Source organism: Notothenia rossii, assembly GCF_949606895.1.
Source record: "Notothenia rossii genome assembly, contig: SUPER_1_unloc_1, whole genome shotgun sequence".
In the NCBI taxonomy this organism is placed as follows: domain Eukaryota; kingdom Metazoa; phylum Chordata; class Actinopteri; order Perciformes; family Nototheniidae; genus Notothenia; species Notothenia rossii.
The window spans coordinates 174,298-196,984 of NW_027640362.1; the positions used below are offsets into that span (position 1 = coordinate 174,298).

The following is a 22,687-nucleotide window of genomic DNA, read 5'->3' on the forward strand; positions in this document are numbered from 1 at the left end:
TACCTCAAAAATGATACTTGAGCATAGCAAATGTACTTCCAGCGTTGTGCAATAGTATTGCATCAAAATGTCATGTTGTAACAGTGGAAGTACTCAGATGTTTTACTTTAGTAAGAGTAGTAGTACGACAGTCTGAATGTATGAGAAAGGTCATACAAGTGCAATATTTACCTCTGAGATGTAGCAGAGTACAAGTATAACGTGGTATACAAAATGAAATACTCAAGTAACTCAAAATACTCCATTACAACCAAGAGCTGAGTTGAAAGTGTGATTGATGTTAAAGTTCAGAAGTATTATCAGGGACATGTACGTTAAGTGTCAGAAGAAAGTGGAACATTATACTTTGTGTAGTTATATTGTCGTATTGCATCAAATTGTCATGTTGTAGGAAAGGTAGAAGAAGTACTCAGATATTTGAAGTAGTATTACGACAGTCATAAATATATATCATAGAAACATGTAATGCAGCTGAAGTGTAGAGTTGCAGACAATAGAAATACTCAAGCAAAGTACAAGTACGTCAAAATTATATTTGAGCACAGTAAAGATACTCTGTAGGAATACTATTGCATCTAAAATACCATGTTGTTGGAGTAGAGGAACTCAGATATTTCCCTTCAGTAAAAGTAGTAATACGACAGTCTCAAATACTACAGTACGTCCTGAGGTCAAAACACTTAAAGTACAAAAGTAGTATCAGGGAAATGTACAGTGCATAAAGTGTCACTTATCTCTCTAGTGCTGTATAAGGGTCGAGGGGCAGAACATGGAAAGACTCAAAATAATACTTGAGTACATACTAAGTTACACACTGTGTAGTAATATTGTTATGTTTGCAGTAGATCTTAGTAAAAGTAGAACTCTGTACAGTAAAAGTCCTGCATTTAAAACCTCACTAAAGCAAAAGTACAAAAGTATTGGCATCAAAATAAATATAATAATATGTGTGTTTATTTATCCGTGGGTTTATATTTAATAATCTGAATCTGTGAAAAGCTGTCAGATCAATCAAGTGGAGTAGAAGTATAAAGTAGAATGAAATAAAAGAACTTAAGTAAAGTACAAGTATCTCATATGTGTCCTTAAGTACATGAGTACATGTACTTCATCACCGCTGTGTACTAATACTGCAGTGTTCATGTTCAGTGTTCAGGTACATGTCGTCCATTAGTTTCAGCGGGTTAGAAACTGAGCTTCACTTTCAGCTTCTGAATGTTCCTCACAGCTAACAGAACCCCCCTCTAAGAGACCCTAACAACAACAACAGCAACAACAACAATAACAACAACAACAACAACAAGCAGCTCATAGTGGATAACATATCGCCTCATCAGCATATTTAACCCTCTGAGGTTTTGTACCGTTTTCAGGCGACTTGTAATCTGTTCTAGAAACACGATGTTTGTTTGTTTACTTCACGAAGCGTAAACACAAACAATGGATGTATTTTAGGAACACTTGTCCGTGCTGGAAGTAGACTGTTCTAGGAGATAGAGATTATAGATCTGATTATGCATCCCATGAAGCATTGCATGACCTCTGTGGACCAATCAGAGGCTGTCGTTGGGGAAGCATGAACGTTTTTTTTTGCTGCACGACTCGCCTTCTTGACGCAAAAGCGCCATGACTTTTGTGTTAATGTAGATACATATCGATTTTGGTGCTTTGAAATATTTAGTTATTTGTCCATGGCCACCAAGATGTGAAATAACACTTGTCTGATGTCCAAATATTATAGATATAGATATATATATATCTATATCTATAGTATATCTATAGATATAAAACGGACAAGTCAAATCGAGCAATCTGATTGGTTCTTAGCCGTGATATACTGAGCGTATACCACGGGTAGAATTGAAAATTACTTTTCACAACAAGTCAGTATCCCTCCGCGTCTGAGAAAAACAGTATACCATTGCAGTTTGCTTTTCATACTGGAACAAGAAAGCAGCGGAGAAGTAACGGGGCAGAAGCCCTCCTTTTTGACGCAGCGGTCCAGACATAGACATCAAATGGCAAAACATATTCAGTGTGCAGTTCCTTTGGCATTAGGGCAGGGATATCTAGATACTTTTGAAGGTTTAACATAATGAATTGTGCTACTTTTAAAGCAAGCAACGATGTTTTCAAATCTGTAATCAAAGAGGTCCGCAAAAACACTATCGACCAATCAGATTGCTTGATTTGACTTGTCAGTTTTATAAATATATTTAAATTTCTTCCGTTACGAAACAAACTTACAAAGCATAAAATGGAAACATTTAAGATTAACTTCGACCTCCGGGGGGGTCTTACTATAGTATGTAGGAGTGGATTGAGCAGTGCCTATCTCCAGAAAAAAAAAAAGCACCTAAACTACGACATGCAGAGCTCCGTGAAGAGCAGATAGACCAACTGGAAAAGTAGCACCATTCAAAAGCTTTCTGATGCGGGTCTTGAAACAAAGCAGAGAAATGATGACCGTTAGTGGCCACAGGTGCGAAAGCTCTCTCCAGAGCTACTGGAAGCCCAATCTCGGGGACCGGAGAAAGTGGAGCAATATTCTCTCCACGCCAAGCAACAGCCTAGAACAACCTCAACCTATACAAGTCACCACGTAAGCCATGCTACTGATGCTGGACAGTTTTTCAGTGGATGCACAATAAACAGCAACATACACATTAATGTAAATAAACAGCCAAATAATGGATCAACGCTCTCTGTCTAATATGTTCGCTAGCTGTTAGTGTTGTTGCATAGCAACCACGTCGCACTATGTTTTGTGCAGAAGGCAACGGAGGGACTATTTTATTTTGAACATCATTATTTACCAATAAAAACTATTTAAATTAGAGTGTGTATTTTTCTTTCATATTGCCACACTTGGTAACCGTTTTATAAAAGCAATAGCTCACTTCAGGCCGTGATATATGCTCATTATATCCGCTTCGCGTCGGGCCGAACCACGCCCCTTAGCTGTGATAATGAGCATATACCACGGCCTGTCGTGAGCTATTGCTTAAATATATCTATAGTATCTATATCTATATATGTATATATATTATCGACTGCTTTTCTCTGAGGGATTCCAACATCTCTCTGAGGGATAACATTTTAGTCTTGTTTTTTCTTTTGAACTTCTGGTCTCACTATTTGTTCATCCATGTGACGTCCCTGCAGCTACATGTGCTGATAACTTAGCTTCTTATGAGGAGGAGGAGGAGTTGTGGAGGTCTGGGGGTGTTGGTGTTATTTTGGGAGTCCCTGCTCTTCCTCCTCCTCCTCCTCCTCCTCCTCCTCCTCCTCCTCCTCCTCCTCCTCCTCCTCCTCCTCCTCCTCCTCCTCACTGTGACAGTGTTAGTGTTCGCTGCAGGAGGAGGCGTGCTCCTTTCCTCCCGTGTGTCTGCAGGATGAGCGCTGCTGGGGTTTCTGAGGAGAGACTAAAGTAAAGAAGCTGCTGTGTTTCACTTCCTCTGCCCGAGCCTCACGGTACGTCTCTGATTTACACACTCTGATATCACGGTGCCGTCTCACGGTACGTCTCTGATTTACACACTCTGATATCACGGTGCCGTCTCACGGTACGTCTCTGATTTACACTCTCTGATATCACGGTGCCGTCTCACGGTACGTCTCTGATTTACACACTCTGATATCACGGTGCCGTCTCACGGTACGTCTCTGATTTACACACTCTGATATCACGGTGCCGTCTCACGGTACGTCTCTGATTTACACACTCTGATATCACGGTGCCGTCTCACGGTACGTCTCTGATTTACACTCTCTAATATCACGGTGCCGTCTCACGGTACGTCTCTGATTTATACTCTCCGATATCACGGTGCCGTCTCACGGTACGTCTCTGATTTACACACTCCGATATCACGGTGCCGTCTCACGGTACGTCTCTGATTTACACACTCCGATATCACGGTGCCGTCTCACGGTACGTCTCTGATTTACACACTCTGATATCACGGTGCCGTCTCACGGTACGTCTCTGATTTACACACTCCGATATCACGGTGCCGTCTCACGGTACGTCTCTGATTTACACACTCTGATATCACGGTGCCGTCTCACGGTACGTCTCTGATTTACACTCTCTAATATCACGGTGCCGTCTCACGGTACGTCTCTGATTTAAACTCTCTGATATCACGGTGCCGTCTCACGGTACGTCTCTGATTTACACTCTCTAATATCACGGTGCCGTCTCACGGTACGTCTCTGATTTAAACTCTCTGATATCACGGTGCCGTCTCACGGTACGTCTCTGATTTACACACTCCGATATCACGGTGCCGTCTCACGGAGCGTCTGTTGGAGCATGAAACACTTTGCCCAATTTGAATCGGGCTCTTTCTCTACGAGCCGTCCTGCAGGGGAGATATGGAGTTACATCTGGAGTGATGGGATTATATTAGAGAACGCGCTCATGGGATCAGAGGAGCGCATTTAAGAGAAACAACTCTGAAATGATCTGAAAATTAAATCACACATTTCTTAAAAAACACCAGTTTAACGTCATTAAAAACAACAAGCTGTACATTACACTTGTACTAGTACCTTGTCTGTACTTGTACATTACCTGAGTATTGCTCTGATCTTCGAATCAGGGGGTCTCAGGTTCAAACCCCACTGCAGTCAGCATGTCGTTGTGTCCCTGTGGCGCAGTGGCCTGGAGCTCAGGTTCAAACCCCACTGCAGTCAGCATGTCGTTGTGTCCCTGTGGCGCAGTGGCCTGGAGCTCAGGTTCAAACCCCACTGCAGTCAGCATGTCGTTGTGTCCCTGTGGCGCAGTGGCCTGGAGCCCAGGTTCAAACCCCACTGCAGTCAGCATGTCGTTGTGTACATTACATTAGACCAAGTACTTGTACATTACCTGAGTATTTCAGTTTCATGCCACTTTATATTTCTACTCCATTTGAAAGCTTTAGTTAATGTTCAGATGGAGATGAAGACATGCAAGGTGATCTTTAGTGCACGAAGTGATTGAGGGACAGAAAGATTCAATATATTACAAACTAAGGACAGAAATGATCCCACTGGCCATGAGACGACTAAACACCTGCACTCTGAAGAACATCCAGAACAGTCATCTGTCTGCAATGTGAAATTCTGGTTCTGGTTCTGGTTCTGGTTCTGATTCTGGTTCTGGTGCTGATTCTGATTCTGGTTCTGATTCTGGTTCTGATTCTGGTTCTGATGCTGGTTCTGGTTCTGGTTCTGGTTCTGATTCTGGTTCTGATGCTGGTTCTGGTTCTGGTTCTGATTCTCGTTCTGATGCTGGTTCTGATTCTGGTTCTGATTCTGATGCTGGTTCTGGTTCTGGTTCTGATTCTGGTTCTGATGCTGGTTCTGGTTCTGGTTCTGGTTCTGATTCTGGTTCTGATGCTGGTTCTGATTCTGATTCTGGTTCTGGTTCTGGTTCTGATTCTGGTTCTGATGCTGGTTCTGGTTCTGATTCTGGTTCTGATTCTGATTGATCTGTTTCAGGTTACGGAGATCACCATGATCCGGATCAGGACCTCGTTGGTCGCTCGGCTTCTCCTCCTGTTCTCCATCGTGTCCGTGCAGCTCCAGTGTTCTGCAGGATCTGCTCTGAACTCCAACTCCTCCGACGGCAACCAGACCCGGTGCGGCGGAGCGAGTGCCTGCGAAGCGGGGGTGATCCTGCCGCTGTGGGAGCCCCTGGACCCCCCCCTCACCGACCGCATGGCCAGGGCCACCATCTACTTTGTGGGACTGGCCTACATGTTCCTGGGCGTGTCCATCATCGCTGACCGCTTCATGTCCTCCATCGAGGTCATCACATCGCAGGAGAGACAGATCACCATCAAGAAGCCCAACGGGGAGAAGATCACAACCACGGTGTGTGTGTGTGTGTGTGTGTGTGGGGGGGGGGGGGGGGGGGGGGGCGGGGGGTATTATTACAATCAGAGTCCAGTCAAACTCATCCTGCATACTGAGCACTTTTATTTAAGATACTTTTATGTTCTGCTTCACTTGAAGTGTTTCAGCTGATGACAGGTCTGTACTCTAACGTCAGTACGATTTAGAATGCAGGACTTTTATCAAAGTACTAGTGTGTGTGTGTGTGTGTGTGTGTGTGTGTGTGTGTGTGTGTGTGTGTGTGTGTGTGTGTGTGTGTGTATGTGTGTGTGTGTGTGTGTGTGTGTGTGTGTGTGTGTGTGTGTGTGTGTGTGTGTGTGTGTGTGTGCGTATGTATGTGTGTGTGTGTGTGTGTGTGTGTGTATGTGTGTGTGTGTGTGTGTGTGTGTGTGTTGCAGTGTGTGTGTGTGTGTGTGTGTATGTGTGTGTGTGTGTGTGTGTGTGTGTATGTGTGTGTGTGTTGCAGTGTGTGTGTGTGTGTGTGTGTGTGTGTGTTTGTGTGTGTGTGTGTGTGTGTGTGTTGCAGTGTGTGTGTGTGTGTGTGTGTGTGTGTGTGTGTGTGTGTGTGTTTGTTTGTTGCAGTGTGTGTGTGTGTGTGTGTGTGTGTGTGTGTGTGTGTGTGTGTGTGTGTGTGTGTGTGTGTGTGTGTGAGTCAAAATACCGTTTCCCACAATCCTGAATACAAAAACATATATAAATAGCATATATATATATATATATATATTATGTGTATCTTATATAAACTCAACCAACAGACACGTTTATACATAATGCACATTAAGACCTAAATAAATGCAATAAATACAAAATAACAGTACAATTCAACACAGCTTTATTTATAACACACAAAGTTCCCACAGCTCCGCTCACACACCACCCTGCAGTATGGTGTAGGGAACACAGGGGATGGTGAGAAGGACCTGAAGGAAAAAAAGACAAAGAAATGTCACAAAAACTATTTTAAGTGTTTTAAAAATATAATAACTAAATGAAGCAGGACAAATACAACATTAATATCTTTAAACTGGACTTCCTGCTGGACTGCACTGACTCTCAATACCATGCAGCTTTATAAAGCTTTAAATCAGAAGGGATTTAAAAACAGACGAGTGGAGCTCTTTATCCGATGTGGGTAGAGACTCAAACCCTTCAGCCCTCTTTGTCCTTTTGATTTACTGAGAGTTCAGTCCACAGAGCGTCTGCAGAGCGGAGGAGGGAGAGGAGACTTTGGGATATTTAGACACAGGGAGAGGAGAAAGGGAGGGCTGGGGAGAACAGAGGTGCATTCTGGGAGTTAGGGAGGCAGCATCATCACAGTCACTAACAACACTGCAGCCCGTCCTCTTCATAGGGAACGCTCCCAAGCTCAACATGTGTCCCCTCTTCTCCATGTCTCTTCTACATCAACATGTGTCCCCTCTTCTTCATGTCTCTTCTACATCAACATGTGTCCCCTCTTCTCCATGTCTCTTCTACATCAACATGTGTCCCCTCTTCTCCATGTCTCTTCTACATCAACATGTGTCCCCTCTTCTTCATGTCTCTTCTACATCAACATGTGTCCCCTCTTCTTCATGTCTCTTCTACATCAACATGTGTCCCCTCTTCTTCATGTCTCTTCTACATCAACATGTGTCCCCTCTTCTCCATGTCTCTTCTACATCAACATGTGTCCCCTCTTCTTCATGTCTCTTCTACATCAACATGTGTCCCCTCTTCTTCGTGTCTCTTCTACATCAACATGTGTCCCCTCTTCTCCATGTCTCTTCTACATCAACATGTGTCCCCTCTTCTTCATGTCTCTCTACATCAACATGTGTCCCCTCTTCTCCATGTCTCTTCTACATCAACATGTGTCCCCTCTTCTCCATGTCTCTTCTACATCAACATGTGTCCCCTCTTCTTCATGTCTCTTCTACATCAACATGTGTCCCCTCTTCTCCATGTCTCTTCTACATCAACATGTGTCCCCTCTTCTCCATGTCTCTTCTACATCAACATGTGTCCCCTCTTCTTCATGTCTCTTCTACATCAACATGTGTCCCCTCTTCTTCATGTCTCTTCTACATCAGCATGTGTCCCCTCTTCTTCATGTCTCTTCTACATCAACATGTGTCCCCTCTTCTTCATGTCTCTTCTTCATCAACATGTGTCCCCTCTTCTTCATGTCTCTTCTACATCAACATGTGTCCCCTCTTCTTCATGTCTATTCTACATCAACATGTGTCCCCTCTTCTTCATGTCTCTTCTACATCAACATGTGTCCCCTCTTCTCCATGTCTCTTCTACATCAACATGTGTCCTCTCTTCTCCATGTCTCTTCTACATCAACATGTGTCCCCTCTTCTCCATGTCTCTTCTACATCAACATGTGTCCCCTCTTCTCCATGTCTCTTCTACATCAACATGTGTCCCCTCTTCTTCATGTCTCTTCTACATCAACATGTGTCCCCTCTTCTTCATGTCTCTTCTACATCAACATGTGTCCCCTCTTCTTCATGTCTCTTCTACATCAACATGTGTCCCCTCTTCTTCATGTCTCTTCTACATCAACATGTGTCCCCTCTTCTTCATGTCTCTTCTACATCAACATGTGTCCCCTCTTCTTCATGTCTCTTCTACATCAACATGTGTCCCCTCTTCTTCATGTCTCTTCTACATCAACATGTGTCCCCTCTTCTCCATGTCTCTTCTACATCAACATGTGTCCCCTCTTCTTCATGTCTCTTCTACATCAACATGTGTCCCCTCTTCTCCATGTCTCTTCTACATCAACATGTGTCCCCTCTTCTTCATGTCTCTTCTACATCAACATGTGTCCCCTCTTCTTCATGTCTCTTCTACATCAACATGTGTCCCCTCTTCTTCATGTCTCTTCTACATCAACATGTGTCCCCTCTTCTCCATGTCTCTTCTACATCAACATGTGTCCCCTCTTCTTCATGTCTCTTCTACATCAACATGTGTCCCCTCTTCTTCATGTCTCTTCTACATTAACATGTGTCCCCTCTTCTCCATGTCTCTTCTACATCAACATGTGTCCCCTCTTTTTCATGTCTCTTCTACATCAACATGTGTCCCCTCTTCTTCATGTCTCTTCTACATCAACATGTGTCCCCTCTTCTTCATGTCTCTTCTACATCAACATGTGTCCCCTCTTCTTCATGTCTCTTCTACATCAACATGTGTCCCCTCTTCTTCATGTCTCTTCTACATCAACATGTGTCCCCTCTTCTTCATGTCTCTTCTACATTAACATGTGTCCCCTCTTCTTCATGTCTCTTCTACATCAACATGTGTCCCCTCTTCTTCATGTCTCTTCTACATCAACATGTGTCCCCTCTTCTTCATGTCTCTTCTACATCAACATGTGTCCTCTCTTCTTCATGTCTCTTCTACATCAACATGTGTCCCCTCTTCTTCATGTCTCTTCTACATCAACATGTGTCCCCTCTTCTTCATGTCTCTTCTACATCAACATGTGTCCCCTCTTCTTCATGTCTCTTCTACATCAACATGTGTCCCCTCTTCTTCATGTCTCTTCTACATCAACATGTGTCCCCTCTTCTTCATGTCTCTTCTACATCAACATGTGTCCCCTCTTCTCCATGTCTCCTCTACATCAACATGTGTCCCCTCTTCTTCATGTCTCTTCTACATCAACATGTGTCCCCTCTTCTTCATGTCTCTTCTACATTAACATGTGTCCCCTCTTCTCCATGTCTCTTCTACATCAACATGTGTCCCCTCTTTTTCATGTCTCTTCTACATCAACATGTGTCCCCTCTCCTTCATGTCTCTTCTACATCAACATGTGTCCTCTCTTCTTCATGTCTCTTCTACATCAACATATGTCCCCTCTTCTTCATGTCTCTTCTACATCAACACGTGTCCCCTCTTCTTCATGTGTCTTCTACATCAACATGTGTCCCCTCTTCTCCATGTCTCTTCTACATCAACATGTGTCCCCTCTTCTCCATGTCTCTTCTACATCAACATGTGTCCCCTCTTCTTCATGTCTCTTCTACATCAACATGTGTCCCCTCTTCTTCATGTCTCTTCTACATCAACATGTGTCCCCTCTTCTTCATGTCTCTTCTACATCAACATGTGTCCCCTCTTCTTCATGTCTCTTCTACATCAACATGTGTCCCCTCTTCTCCATGTCTCTTCTACATCAACATGTGTCCCCTCTTCTCCATGTCTCTTCTACATCAACATGTGTCCCCTCTTCTTCATGTCTCTTCTACATCAACATGTGTCCCCTCTTCTTCATGTCTCTTCTACATCAACATGTGTCCCCTCTTCTTCATGTCTCTTCTACATCAACACGTGTCCCCTCTTCTTCATGTCTCTTCTACATCAACATGTGTCCCCTCTTCTTCATGTCTCTTCTACATCAACACGTGTCCCCTCTTCTTCATGTGTCTTCTACATCAACATGTGTCCCCTCTTCTTCATGTCTCTTCTACATCAACATGTGTCCCCTCTTCTTCATGTCTCTTCTACATCAACATGTGTCCCCTCTTCTTCATGTCTCTTCTACATCAACATGTGTCCCCTCTTCTTCATGTGTCTTCTACATCAACATGTGTCCCCTCTTCTCCATGTCTCTTCTACATCAACATGTGTCCCCTCTTCTTCATGTCTCTTCTACATCAACATGTGTCCCCTCTTCTTCATGTCTCTTCTACATCAACATGTGTCCCCTCTTCTCCATGTCTCTTCTACATCAACATGTGTCCCCTCTTCTTCATGTCTCTTCTACATCAACATGTGTCCCCTCTTCTCCATGTCTCTTCTACATCAACATGTGTCCCCTCTTCTTCATGTCTCTTCTACATCAACATGTGTCCCCTCTTCTTCATGTCTCTTCTACATCAACATGTGTCCCCTCTTCTTCATGTCTCTTCTACATCAACATGTGTCCCCTCTTCTTCATGTCTCTTCTATATCAACATGTGTCCCCTCTTCTTCATGTCTCTTCTACATCAACATGTGTCCCCTCTTCTCCATGTCTCTTCTACATCAACATGTGTCCCCTCTTCTTCATGTCTCTTCTACATCAACATGTGTCCCCTCTTCTTCATGTCTCTTCTACATCAACATGTGTCCCCTCTTCTTCATGTCTCTTCTACATCAACACGTGTCCGCTCTTCTTCAAGTCTCTTCTACATCAACATGTGTCCCCTCTTCTTCATGTCTCTTCTACATCAACATGTGTCCCCTCTTCTCCATGTCTCTTCTACATCAACATGTGTCCCCTCTTCTCCATGTCTCTTCTACATCAACATGTGTCCCCTCTTCTTCATGTCTCTTCTACATCAACATGTGTCCCCTCTTCTCCATGTCTCTTCTACATCAACATGTGTCCCCTCTTCTTCATGTCTCTTCTACATCAACATGTGTCCCCTCTTCTCCATGTCTCTTCTACATCAACATGTGTCCCCTCTTCTCCATGTCTCTTCCACATCAACATGTGTCCCCTCTTCTCCATGTCTCTTCTACATCAACATGTGTCCCCTCTTCTTCATGTCTCTTCTACATCAACATGTGTCCCCTCTTCTCCATGTCTCTTCTACATCAACATGTGTCCCCTCTTCTTCATGTCTCTTCTACATCAACATGTGTCCCCTCTTCTTCATGTCTCTTCTACATCAACATGTGTCCCCTCTTCTCCATGTCTCTTCTACATCAACATGTGTCCCCTCTTCTCCATGTCTCTTCTACATCAACATGTGTCCCCTCTTCTCCATGTCTCTTCTACATCAACATGTGTCCCCTCTTCTTCATGTCTCTTCTACATCAACATGTGTCCCCTCTTCTCCATGTCTCTTCTACATCAACATGTGTCCCCTCTTCTTCATGTCTCTCCTACATCAACATGTGTCCCCTCTTCTTCATGTCTCTCCTACATCAACATGTGTCCCCTCTTCTTCATGTCTCTCCTACATCAACATGTGTCCCCTCTTCTTCATGTCTCTCCTACATCAACATGTGTCCCCTCTTCTTCATGTCTCTTCTACATCAACATGTGTCCCCTCTGTGGAAAGAGACTCTAAAAGTTTCAGGAACAAAGATTCTCTCTCTTTTTGATCCATTTCTATAAAAACCTGTCTGCAATGATCTGTTTGGTGTTTCAGCCAATCAGAGACAGGCTCTGGATATATCTGAGACCTGTGATATATTGATGAGCAACAGTACAATAGGGCAGGGGTTCCCAGAGTGGGGGTCGCAAGATGATTACAAAATAAAAATGGAAAATTAAAAATAATAATTTTTATTTTTTTATTATTAATAATAACGTGTGCATAGACATAGGACTGGCCATCTGTAGAATTTCCCCACAGCGAGGCTCCCCCCGTTGACAATCCACTAGCGCAGTGTTTCTCAAACCTTTTCATACCAAGGACTCTTAACCAATCAGAAACACTCACGGACCACCTCCACACATATCCTGCATTAGGGGACCTTTAAAGCAGGGGTGTCCAAACTACGGCCCGGGGGCCATTTTGAATCGGCCCTCAGCAAATCAAAAGAGTAAAATAAACTTCTGCTTGTCTTATATTGTACCGCTTAAATATGTATGTTCAAATATATTAAACTGTATTCATGTTTTTTCTAACAGCATTTCAAGTGTCCAGAAAGATTTGCCTACATTGGATTGAGTTTTCTAACTTAACTTACGAGGCGACACACCTCTAGTGAGCGGCCCACACCTTCGTATAGCTTTCTGTATGTGGGCCTCGGTGAAAACAGTTTGGACCCCCCTGACTTAAAGCAAGTGAGTTTAATCTTTTCCTATTTCAGGTGCGCGTCTGGAACGAGACGGTGTCCAACCTGACGCTGATGGCTCTGGGCTCCTCTGCTCCGGAGATCCTGCTCTCGGTGGTGGAGGTCTGCGGTCACGGGTTCAACGCCGGACAGCTCGGACCCAACACCATCGTGGGCAGCGCCGCCTTCAACATGTTCGTCATCATCGGCCTCTGCGTGTCCGTGATTCCCGACGGAGAAACCAGGAAGGTGAAGCACCTCCGGGTGTTCTTCGTCACCGCCACCTGGAGCGTGTTCGCCTACATCTGGCTCTACCTGATCCTCGCCGTCTTCTCCCCGGGGGTGGTTCAGATCTGGGAGGGGCTCGTCACTCTCGCCTTCTTCCCGATATGCGTCGGGTTCGCCTACGTGGCCGACCGCAGACTCCTCTTCTACAAGTACATGCACAAACGCTACCGGGCCGGGAAGAGGAAGGGAGTGATCATCGAGACGGAGGGAGAGCCGTTGGAGCTGCCGTCAAAGATGGCCGTGGAGATGGACGGGAAGATGCTGAACTTCTCCCACGGAGGAGAAGAGTTGGAGTTCAAGGAGCTGGACGAGGAGGAGTCGCGCAGAGAGGTGTCCCGGATCCTGAAGGAGCTGAAGCAGAAACACCCCGAGAGGGAGATGGAGCAGCTGATGGAGCTCGCCAACTACCAGGTTCTGAGCCAGCAGCAGAAGAGCAGAGCGTTCTACCGCTGCCAGGCCACCAGGATCATGACGGGCGCCGGGAACATCCTGAAGAAACACGCCGCCGAACAGGTGCTGTACTTTTTGAATCTGTTATGTTCGTGTACAGAAGTATTATTACTGTGTTTATTGTATTTGTGCAGAGGTGGGAAGTAGTGGAGTACTAATACTTTGTTACTGTACTTAAGTACATGTTTCTGGTATCAGTACTTTACTCCACTACTTATTTTACTGAGGACTTTTTACTTTGACTTCTTACATGTTGAACTCAAATACCTGTACTTTCTACTTCTTACATGTTGAACACAAAGAGGGACCAATGGAAACGTTGTCATGTTGCCGTTGGTCACCATGGAAACATTCATTAGCTAACAATGACATTATTGTTCTATTAATATAAAGGGAGGTCAGGTACTCTTTAAAACAGCTGCTAGTTATGGGTACTTTTTACTGAAGTACATTTCAAAGCCTCTTTACTTTGACTTGAGTAAAGAAGTTTAGTCAGTACTTCTACTTTCACCAGAGTATTTTTAAACACGAGTATCTGTACTTCTACTTGAGTAAAGGATGTGTGTACTTCTACTTGAGTAAAGGATGTGTACTTCTACTTGAGTACAGGATGTGTGTACTTCTACTTGAGTAAAGGATGTGTGTACTTCTACTTGAGTAAAGGATGTGTGTAATCTTGCCATCTCTGTATATCTTACCTTATCTTAGGCCAAGAGGGTGAATCAACACGACATCTGCTCCGAAATCGCCGCCAACGACTTCTCCTCCAAGCTGTTCTTCGACCCCGGCACCTACCGGTGTCTGGAGAACTGCGGCAGCGTCGCTCTGAACGTTGTGCGTCGCGGAGGAGATCTCGGGAACACCGTCTGCGTGGATTACCGAACAGAAGACGGCACCGCGAACGCAGGGTCAGATTACAGATTCACCGAAGGGACTATCGTGTTCAAACCCGGGGAGACGGAGAAGGAGATCCGTATCGAGATCATCGACGACGACATCTTTGAGGAAGACGAACACTTCTTGGTTCACCTCAGCAATGTGAGGGTGATATCACAGGGCGGGAACAACCACGTGGACGCCCTCGCCGGGCTAGGTTTGCCGTGCTCGGCCACCGTCACGGTATTTGATGACGACCACGCCGGCATCTTTACCTTCGAGGAGCCGCAGGTGACCATCAGCGAGAGCGTCGGCATGATGGAAGTAAGTACAAAGAGCGTTCATGTTTAAAGCCCCAACAGACGGGAATACGATATACGATACGATAACACTTTAATGGCCAGTCTGAAATGCTCCTGTCATCACAGCAGCTCCATGTGTAACATCAACACACACACATCAACACACATGAGAAACAAACAACAACATGGAACATCACAGCAGAGGCCAGGGGGGTATTATTTGAAGCAACACATTAAGTTGAGGAAACACTCGAGTCAAATGTAATGAAAGTCAGATGGTGTCTTAGACGGGGCAGTGATATCATAAACCTGTTCATGTACGCATTCAAACACTTGTTCTGTTACCAGCTGTATTCACCTTGCAGGTGCAGCTATGTGGCTTTGATCCTGGATCAAGTGTTTAAGTCATGGATGTTTAAAGTTTAACTTCTTCATATGTCTAATATTATAGTTGACTTTTCATTCAGGAAGTATGACGCTGCGCTGTCAGTACGCTTCTCCATGTTTGTGATTGGTCGAATGCTCCAGATACCACCCCTTTCATGTGAACGCTCACCTAACTAGATAGGACACGGCTGGCTTGAGCGATCCACTTGATAACCAGCGTCGTAGGACCGTTTAGTGAGAGCGTGTATGTTTTGGATTAGGCCAACCGGCTAACTCAAACATATCCAGGTTAGGTTGAACCACCAGGTGTCCCTTTCTATCAGCTGTGCACCTTTATGGTGTAAATACAGCCTATCTACTGATTGGATCAAATATAAAAGTCAGCCGAATTAGTGTTGATCCTGCGAGGAGACGTATTGTGTGAAAAGAAATGTAAGATGTTGTTTGATTGTTGATATATTTATGATCCACGTCACGTTTTCAGTGTTGGCGGCAGTTCCTCATGTTTGTCTAGAAGTCTTCTCATCAGGGCTCTATAAATAGAGAACTACGGCAGATATGTAATATGTAATGCAGCCGAACCGTGTATTACAATGCCGTTATGTGATGACCTTCAAACAGAAAAGCAAGCACACTCAGAATAAAGTATTATTTTATTTTTAAAAAACGTTTTCAGATTTCACATCACATAAACACCAAATCCCAGCATGCATTGCGGCTAAACCATCCAATCATCGAGCTGAGGATCTTGCCTACGTCAGTCTCCGGTTTCATTTATCACCGATGTATTTTCTTATACACACATTCCTTTACATTTTCATTTGCATTAAAGTATTTATTTTTGTTTTTAAATATAACTACGGTTGTAGTTGAAGGGTTTGTAAATTAACATGAACCGAAGCTGTTGCCTGGCAACACAATCGCACAACGTCACGTCCGTTAATTCCACATCCACACCTATGATCCACACGCATGGATCAACATTGATTTAATACATTCATGTAGCCTTTGTTTCTGCTACAAGAGGTGTCGACCAGCTGGGAAACAAGAAAATCTGCGTAATCGATTGTGACTATTACAAAATAAATCATTCCGTCGGGGTAGCATTTGCTTGGCATTTCCGGTTATGTCTCCACTGGTTAACAACACCGTGTAACTGTCACGTTTGAAGGGACGAAATCGTGACATCTTCACGTCTCCCAGCATGGTACATCGTCACATGTTCACGTCTTGCCGTGATACCGGGTTGCAGGCTACAGCCCTTGTATATTTTATTATGTGGAGCACTATATGCTTTCATGAAAGATATCTACCGTTTACTTGATATTTACTAAAGCCTACAAATAAAGTTTGAAATGTAGGCCTGTTACATATTACTGCTGTTCTCACTGTAAACATCGCGTCTGAATGAAAGCAGTTGTATTAAAAAAGAGATAGCCTAAGATCCAGGGGAGATGTGATTAGTGAGTAAACGGTAAAGGGCAGAAAGTCTGATGCACATTTCATCATCTTGAATAACTTATAATCACAACGGGAACACTTTGCAAAGCTGTGATTCGTTGACATCCAGCCATGCGTCACGCCTCTTTTAAACATCACTGTTGGCTGAAATCGTCTCCGGAGAATACTTCAGTGTACCCTCGGTTATAGCTCCTCCAGAGAGACTCCTCTCTCCTCTCTCCTCTCTCCTCTCTCCTCTCTCCTCTCTCCTCTCTCCTCTAAATCAGTGTACCCTCGGTTATAGCTCGTCCAGAGACACTCCTCTCTCCTCTCTCCTCTCTCCTCTCTCCTCTAAATCAGTGTACCCTCGGTTATAGCTCGTCCAGAGAGACTCCTCTCTCCTCTCTCCTCACTCCTCTCTCCTCTCTCCTCTCTCCTCTCTCCTCTCTCCTCTCTCCTCTAAATCAGTGTATCCTCGGTTACGGCTCCTCCAGACAGCCTCCTCGATGATCGATCCTCGACGAGCCTTTAGCGAAATTAGTTTTCCTTCGAGAAGGCGAGCAGACATCCGTTTCCGGGTTGCTGCCGGAGGACCTGGGAGTCTGGGACGCGAAAATTAGAGAAATGACAAACGTCTCATTTTCCGAGGACTCGCGCGCGTCTGCTTGACGCCGGGATGCCCTCCCCGACAGGCGCACGGACGCGAGGGCCCGCTCATCACTGCGCGCACAAGTGCGACCGCAGTTTTAATCTTTGATGAAGCTGATCTATTAGACGCTGTTATCAGATTGTAATGATTTATGAATTACTTCATGAATTTGACTGAACAGACTTGACTTGCTTGTCATGCTTTGCTTTCTCTTATTTTGTTCATGTGTGTCCTTAAGACTTTGCTTTTGTCGGGAGCCCCTTGAAAACGAGATGGTGCATCTCAAGGGGTTTATCCTAATTAATGATGTTACGTTCGCGGACGATCCAATTATTTTGAACGGCTCTTTGGTACGAATGAAGGGAACCGAGTCGTACTTGATGAGAGCCGTTCTTTTTAACGTTGGTTCACTGTCTGCCATAAATCCACTCGTCTTTACGTGAGCAGTGAAAAAGCTTGATTTTGTACTCCTGGCTAGGTGTAGGCAGGAGTACCTCTGATTGGTTAGGTGTAGGCAGGAGTGCCTCTGATTGGTTAGGTGTAGGCAGGAGTGCCTCTGATTGGTTAGGTGTAGGCAGGAGTGCCCCTGATTGGTTAGGTGTAGGCAGGAGTACCTCTGATTGGTTAGGTGTAGGCAGGAGTACCTCTGATTGGTTAGGTGTAGGCAGGAGTACCTCTGATTGGTTAGGTGTAGGCAGGAGTACCTCTGATTGGTTAGGTGTAGGCAGGAGTGCCTCTGATTGGTTAGGTGTAGGCAGGAATGCCTCTGATTGGTTAGGTGTAGGCAGGAGTGCCTCTGATTGGTTAGGTGTAGGCAGGAGTGCCTCTGATTGGTTAGGTGTAGGCAGGAGTGCTCCTGATTGGTTAGGTGTAGGCAGGAGTGCTCCTGATTGGTTAGGTGTAGGCAGGAGTGCCTCTGATTGGTTAGGTTTAGGCACGAGGAGTGAGATGTTGTGGGTTAGGCTCAGCCAATTAAAGGCAGAGTAGGGGCGGGTCTTAACGGAATACACATGAGAGAGAGAAGTCATGACACGTGGCACAGGGAGACGACGTGTTTTTCGGGTGAGAAAATGAGCCAAACGCGAAAACGCAGCAGCATTTGGATGCATTTCATCAAAAGCATAGGCAATGATGAAGCGGAGTGCAACATTTGTAAAACCAAAATATTATTTAATGCAGAGTCAACGAATGATCTCCACCGCCACTTAAAAAAAGAACGGCTCTTTTGAACGGCTCTCAGAAAGGAACGGAGCCATAAGTTCAGCTCCCTCCAGAGAGCCGTAATTCCCATCACTAATCCTAATAAATAATTGTCTGTATGTGAAGGTGAAGGTGATCCGGACGTCGGGGGCTCGCGGCGTCGTGATGGTGCCGTATAAAACCACGGAGGGCACGGCGAAGGGTGGCGGCGAAGACTTCGAAGACACCCACGGAGTCCTGGAGTTCGACAACGATGAGATCTTGTGAGTACACTTTTTTTATAGAGTATGAAGTGCCGCGTGATGATACAAGGATACAAGAGAATGGCTTTTCTGCAAGGCATTCTGGGTAATAGAGTCTTTATGGCAAAACCCAGAAGCTGGAGTGTCCGTTATTTCATAAATAACAACACATCAGGGTCCGAATATTTTATCCGTGGGGAGATCGGGTTTTGTAACAGACGCTTTATTTTAAAATACAATAAAAATAATAATACAATTAACTGCAAATATATTTTTATTTCAACTGTTAGATTATACCAAAAATAGAAGTTAAAGTTAAAGGTGCAATACAATTATATAATTGAAAGAAATTGAATTACAATATTTATATAAACATTCCACTTTCCGGTTAGGATTGGGGTTAGGGTTAGTTTAGGTAGAGTGTGTATATTGTGGTGACACCATGTGGGATCATAATTCACCTTGTTTATTGTGTTGCCACAGGGACCCTTTAGTGGGAACACCTGTAGCGTTAGCTGTGTTCCTGCTAGCTTGAGATACAGAGCAGTTCATGTACTAACCTAATGGAGATGAATGGATATTAAAGATTGGAACTCCATTCTTAATACACCGCCTCCGACTCCCTTTCTTCGGCACCACAATATTCCAATACATCCAGTGGTGTATACGTATTAATAAAGATATTAAGTGCAGGAATAATTACACATTTCAATAATTGCATAGTTTATACAGAACTGTGTGAATAAGAAATGTAAAGTATTATATTTACGTTGTATTTGATGACTTTCTGCACTGACATTCAGACAAAGAGTCCTAACGTTTTTTAAATTACAACCCGGTGTCTAACGTTACACACAGCCACTTTGCAAATAACTTTTTTCATGTCGTTACCTGTGGGCGTGTATCTTCAAATCGGAATCTCAATCATGGACACCCAACACTTTCTTTAAACTCTTTGAACTCTTTATTTCTAACACGTGATAGTTACTCTTCAGCAACGTTGAAGCCTCTTCAGCCTTATTTCAGGCTAACATTAAAAAACCCATCCAGAGAACCATTGACCTCCAGGGCACAGGAAGTGATGTCATGAGGTGTGTTAGCTCTCTCAGGTCTCTCACATAGCGGAGGCTGTTTCCACGTCTGAGGGCAGCGGGACGATGTGACAACAGATGTATTTCCAGAGCATAAACAGGCCCTCTGGCTGCGAGATGGAAAAGGGGCACGCTCTCACTTTGTTAATGACACGCTGCTCACAGCCTTATATAGAGCCTCAGGTCTGCACACATTCACAGCTCTGATTCCTCTGAGAGACATTATCAATGATGGGAACCTCGTGGTATTCAGGAGGCGGGATGTTCATTCAAATGCTCAACGTGCTACTGTGATATCTTGTTTCAAAAGTGACTTCATCACTTCAGGGTTAGGGTTAGTGAATCCTGTTTTTAACTCTTGCTGCTATCAACGCCTGCATGTCCCCACGGGGATACATACAGTTCCATCTTATCTTAGAAGAACACCTTCCTTTCTAATCTCTCCTGTTGCTCAGGTGTTTGGTGTTAAAGCCAGAGTCAAGAGACAAGTCACCAGAGAGGAAAGAAGTACTTTACTTCAATTAAAGAAGAAATACCAAAGGGTAAAAGCACTCCGTTACAAGTAAAAGTACTCAGTAGTAAGAGTACTCATTATGTAGAATCATATATAGCTTAAAGAGTCCCTATTCTTCTTGTCATGGTGTTCCCTCTCCTGTAGTGTGTTCTGTAAGTTTGAGTGTATGTAAATGGGCTGCAAAAAGGCTAAATTCCCTGTGACATCACTACGGAACAATCCTATTGGCCAGCGCTCCAACACATTGTACGTGATTGGCCAAGGGGCGGGACTTCTGGAGAAGTGATGTCCCAGAGTGTCGTTATACGTGTCTTTAAACTGGCTGGATGTTTATTGACCTGCTGCAGACGTGTGTGTGTGTGTGTGTGTGTGTGTGTGTGTATGTGTGTGTGTGTGTGTGTGTGTGTGTGTGTGTGTGTGTGTGTGTGTGTGTGGGGGGGGGGGGGGGGGGTGTGGGGGGGTGTGTGTGTGTGTGTTCCAGCTGCAGATAAACAGCAGCGTCTCTCTTCCTTATTCGGGCAGAGTGTCCTGCAGAGATCCTGCTTGGTGTCTCAGACAGATCCTCCCTGTACTCACAGTCTGTACAGCACTACAAGTACACAACTGTCAGGGTACTGCAGTACAAGTACACAACTGTCAGAGTACCGCAGTACAAGTACACAACTGTCAGAGTACTGCAGTAAAGCAGTATTGACCTGTCTGAGTATTTGATGGACCTGGAAATGAACTGTGTTTCGTGAAAGTTGCTAAACACAAACGTAAGATGATAGAGCAGAGAGAGGAACAGGGACTTGAGCCTCTGTAGACCATTGCCATGCACTAACAACCTCTAGAGCACAGAGAGAGGAACAGGGACTTGAGCCTCTGTAGACCATTGCCATGCACTAACAACTCTAGAGCACAGAGAGAGGAACAGGGACTTGAGCCTCTGTAGACCATTGCCATGCACTAACACCTCTAGAGCACAGAGAGAGGAACAGGGACTTGAGCCTCTGCAGACCATTGCCATGCACTAACAACTCTAGAGCACAGAGAGAGGAACAGGGACTTGAGCCTCTGTAGACCATTGCCATGCACTAACACCTCTAGAGCGTAGAGAGAGGAACAGGGACTTGAGCCTCTGTAGACCATTGCCATGCACTAACACCTCTAGAGGACAGAGAGAGGAACAGGGACTTGAGCCTCTGTAGACCATTGCCATGCACTAACACCTCTAGAGCACAGAGAGAGGAACAGGGACTTGAGCCTCTGTAGACCATTGCCATGCACTAACACCTCTAGAGCACAGAGAGAGGAACAGGGACTTGAGCCTCTGTAGACCATTGCCATGCACTAACACCTCTAGAGCACAGAGAGAGGAACAGGGACTTGAGCCTCTGCAGACCATTGCCATGCACTAACACCTCTAGAGCACACAGAGAGGAACAGGGACTTTCTAAACTGCAGCTCATCCTGTGTCGTGAAGCTGAGAGTCTGACCTCACAGAGAGAAAGCCCCAACCATCAATCTGCTGACATCAAATAAACATGGAGACAGATGAAGGCTACTTCCACGCCGCACACACACACACACACACACACACACACACACACACACACACACACACACACACACACACACACACACACACACACACACCACACACACACACACACACACACACACACACACACACACACACACACACGGTGGCAGCCTGCAACGCTCGGAGGCAGAATATTAAATAAGATTGAAAAAATACAGGCAAAGGCACTGCTCAATGTGGGCTAGTTGTTGACACACACTAAAAGCAATGCAGCAGTGAGTGATGGAGCAATACAGAGAGATGTCCTCTGTAGAATCCTGAGACATCAACAGCAGGAACGAGACCCTCCTTCTGCGTCTGACAGCGAGCGCACAGGTCCTCAACCTCAACGCCTCAACCTCAACGCCTCAACCTCCACGCCTCAACCTCCACGCCTCAACCTCCACACCTCAACCTCACGCCTCAACCTCAACCTCCACGCCTCAACCTCCACGCCTCAACCTCCACGCCTCAACCTCCACGCCTCAACCTCCACACCTCAACCTCCACACCTCAACCTCCACGCCTCAACCTCCACGCCTCAACCTCCACGCCTCAACCTCCACGCCTCAACCTCCACGCCTCAACGCCTCAACCTCCACACCTCAACGCCTCAACCTCCACACCTCCACCTCCACGCCTCAACCTCCGCGCCTCAACCTCCACGCCTCAACCTCCCACGCCTCAACCTCCACGCCTCAACCTCAACCTCCACACCTCAACCTCCACGCCTCAACCTCCACGCCTCAACCTCAACCTCACACCTCAAACCTCCACACCTCAACCTCAACCTCACGCCTCAACCTCCACGCCTCAACCTCCACACCTCAACCTCACCCTCCACGCCTCAACCTCAACCTCCACGCCTCAACCTTCACGCCTCACCTCAACCTCCACGCCTCAACCTCCACGCCTCAACGCCTCAAGCTCCACACCTCAACCTCACCTCCACGCCTCAACCTCCACGCCTCAACCTCCACACCCTAACCTCAACCTCCACGTCTCAACCTCAACCTCCACGCCTCAA

At 45.2% G+C, this 22,687-nt stretch overlaps 1 protein-coding gene across 3 annotated transcripts in view; it reads left to right on the plus strand.

The window, feature by feature from the left end:
* Nucleotides 1-3,363: 3,363 nt before the first annotated feature.
* Nucleotides 3,364-22,687, plus strand: part of LOC307025566 (sodium/calcium exchanger 1-like) — a 29,594-nt gene continuing 10,270 nt past the window's right edge. For all 3 annotated transcript variants that reach the window (XM_079694885.1, XM_079694883.1, XM_079694884.1), the window contains exons 1-5: nucleotides 3,364-3,474; nucleotides 5,488-5,862; nucleotides 12,694-13,458; nucleotides 14,104-14,595; nucleotides 18,376-18,512. In XM_079694885.1, coding sequence (XP_079551011.1) covers nucleotides 5,503-5,862; nucleotides 12,694-13,458; nucleotides 14,104-14,595; nucleotides 18,376-18,512 — 1,754 coding nt within the window. In that variant the 5' untranslated portion in view covers nucleotides 3,364-3,474; nucleotides 5,488-5,502. The remainder of the gene's footprint in view (nucleotides 3,475-5,487; nucleotides 5,863-12,693; nucleotides 13,459-14,103; nucleotides 14,596-18,375; nucleotides 18,513-22,687) is intronic.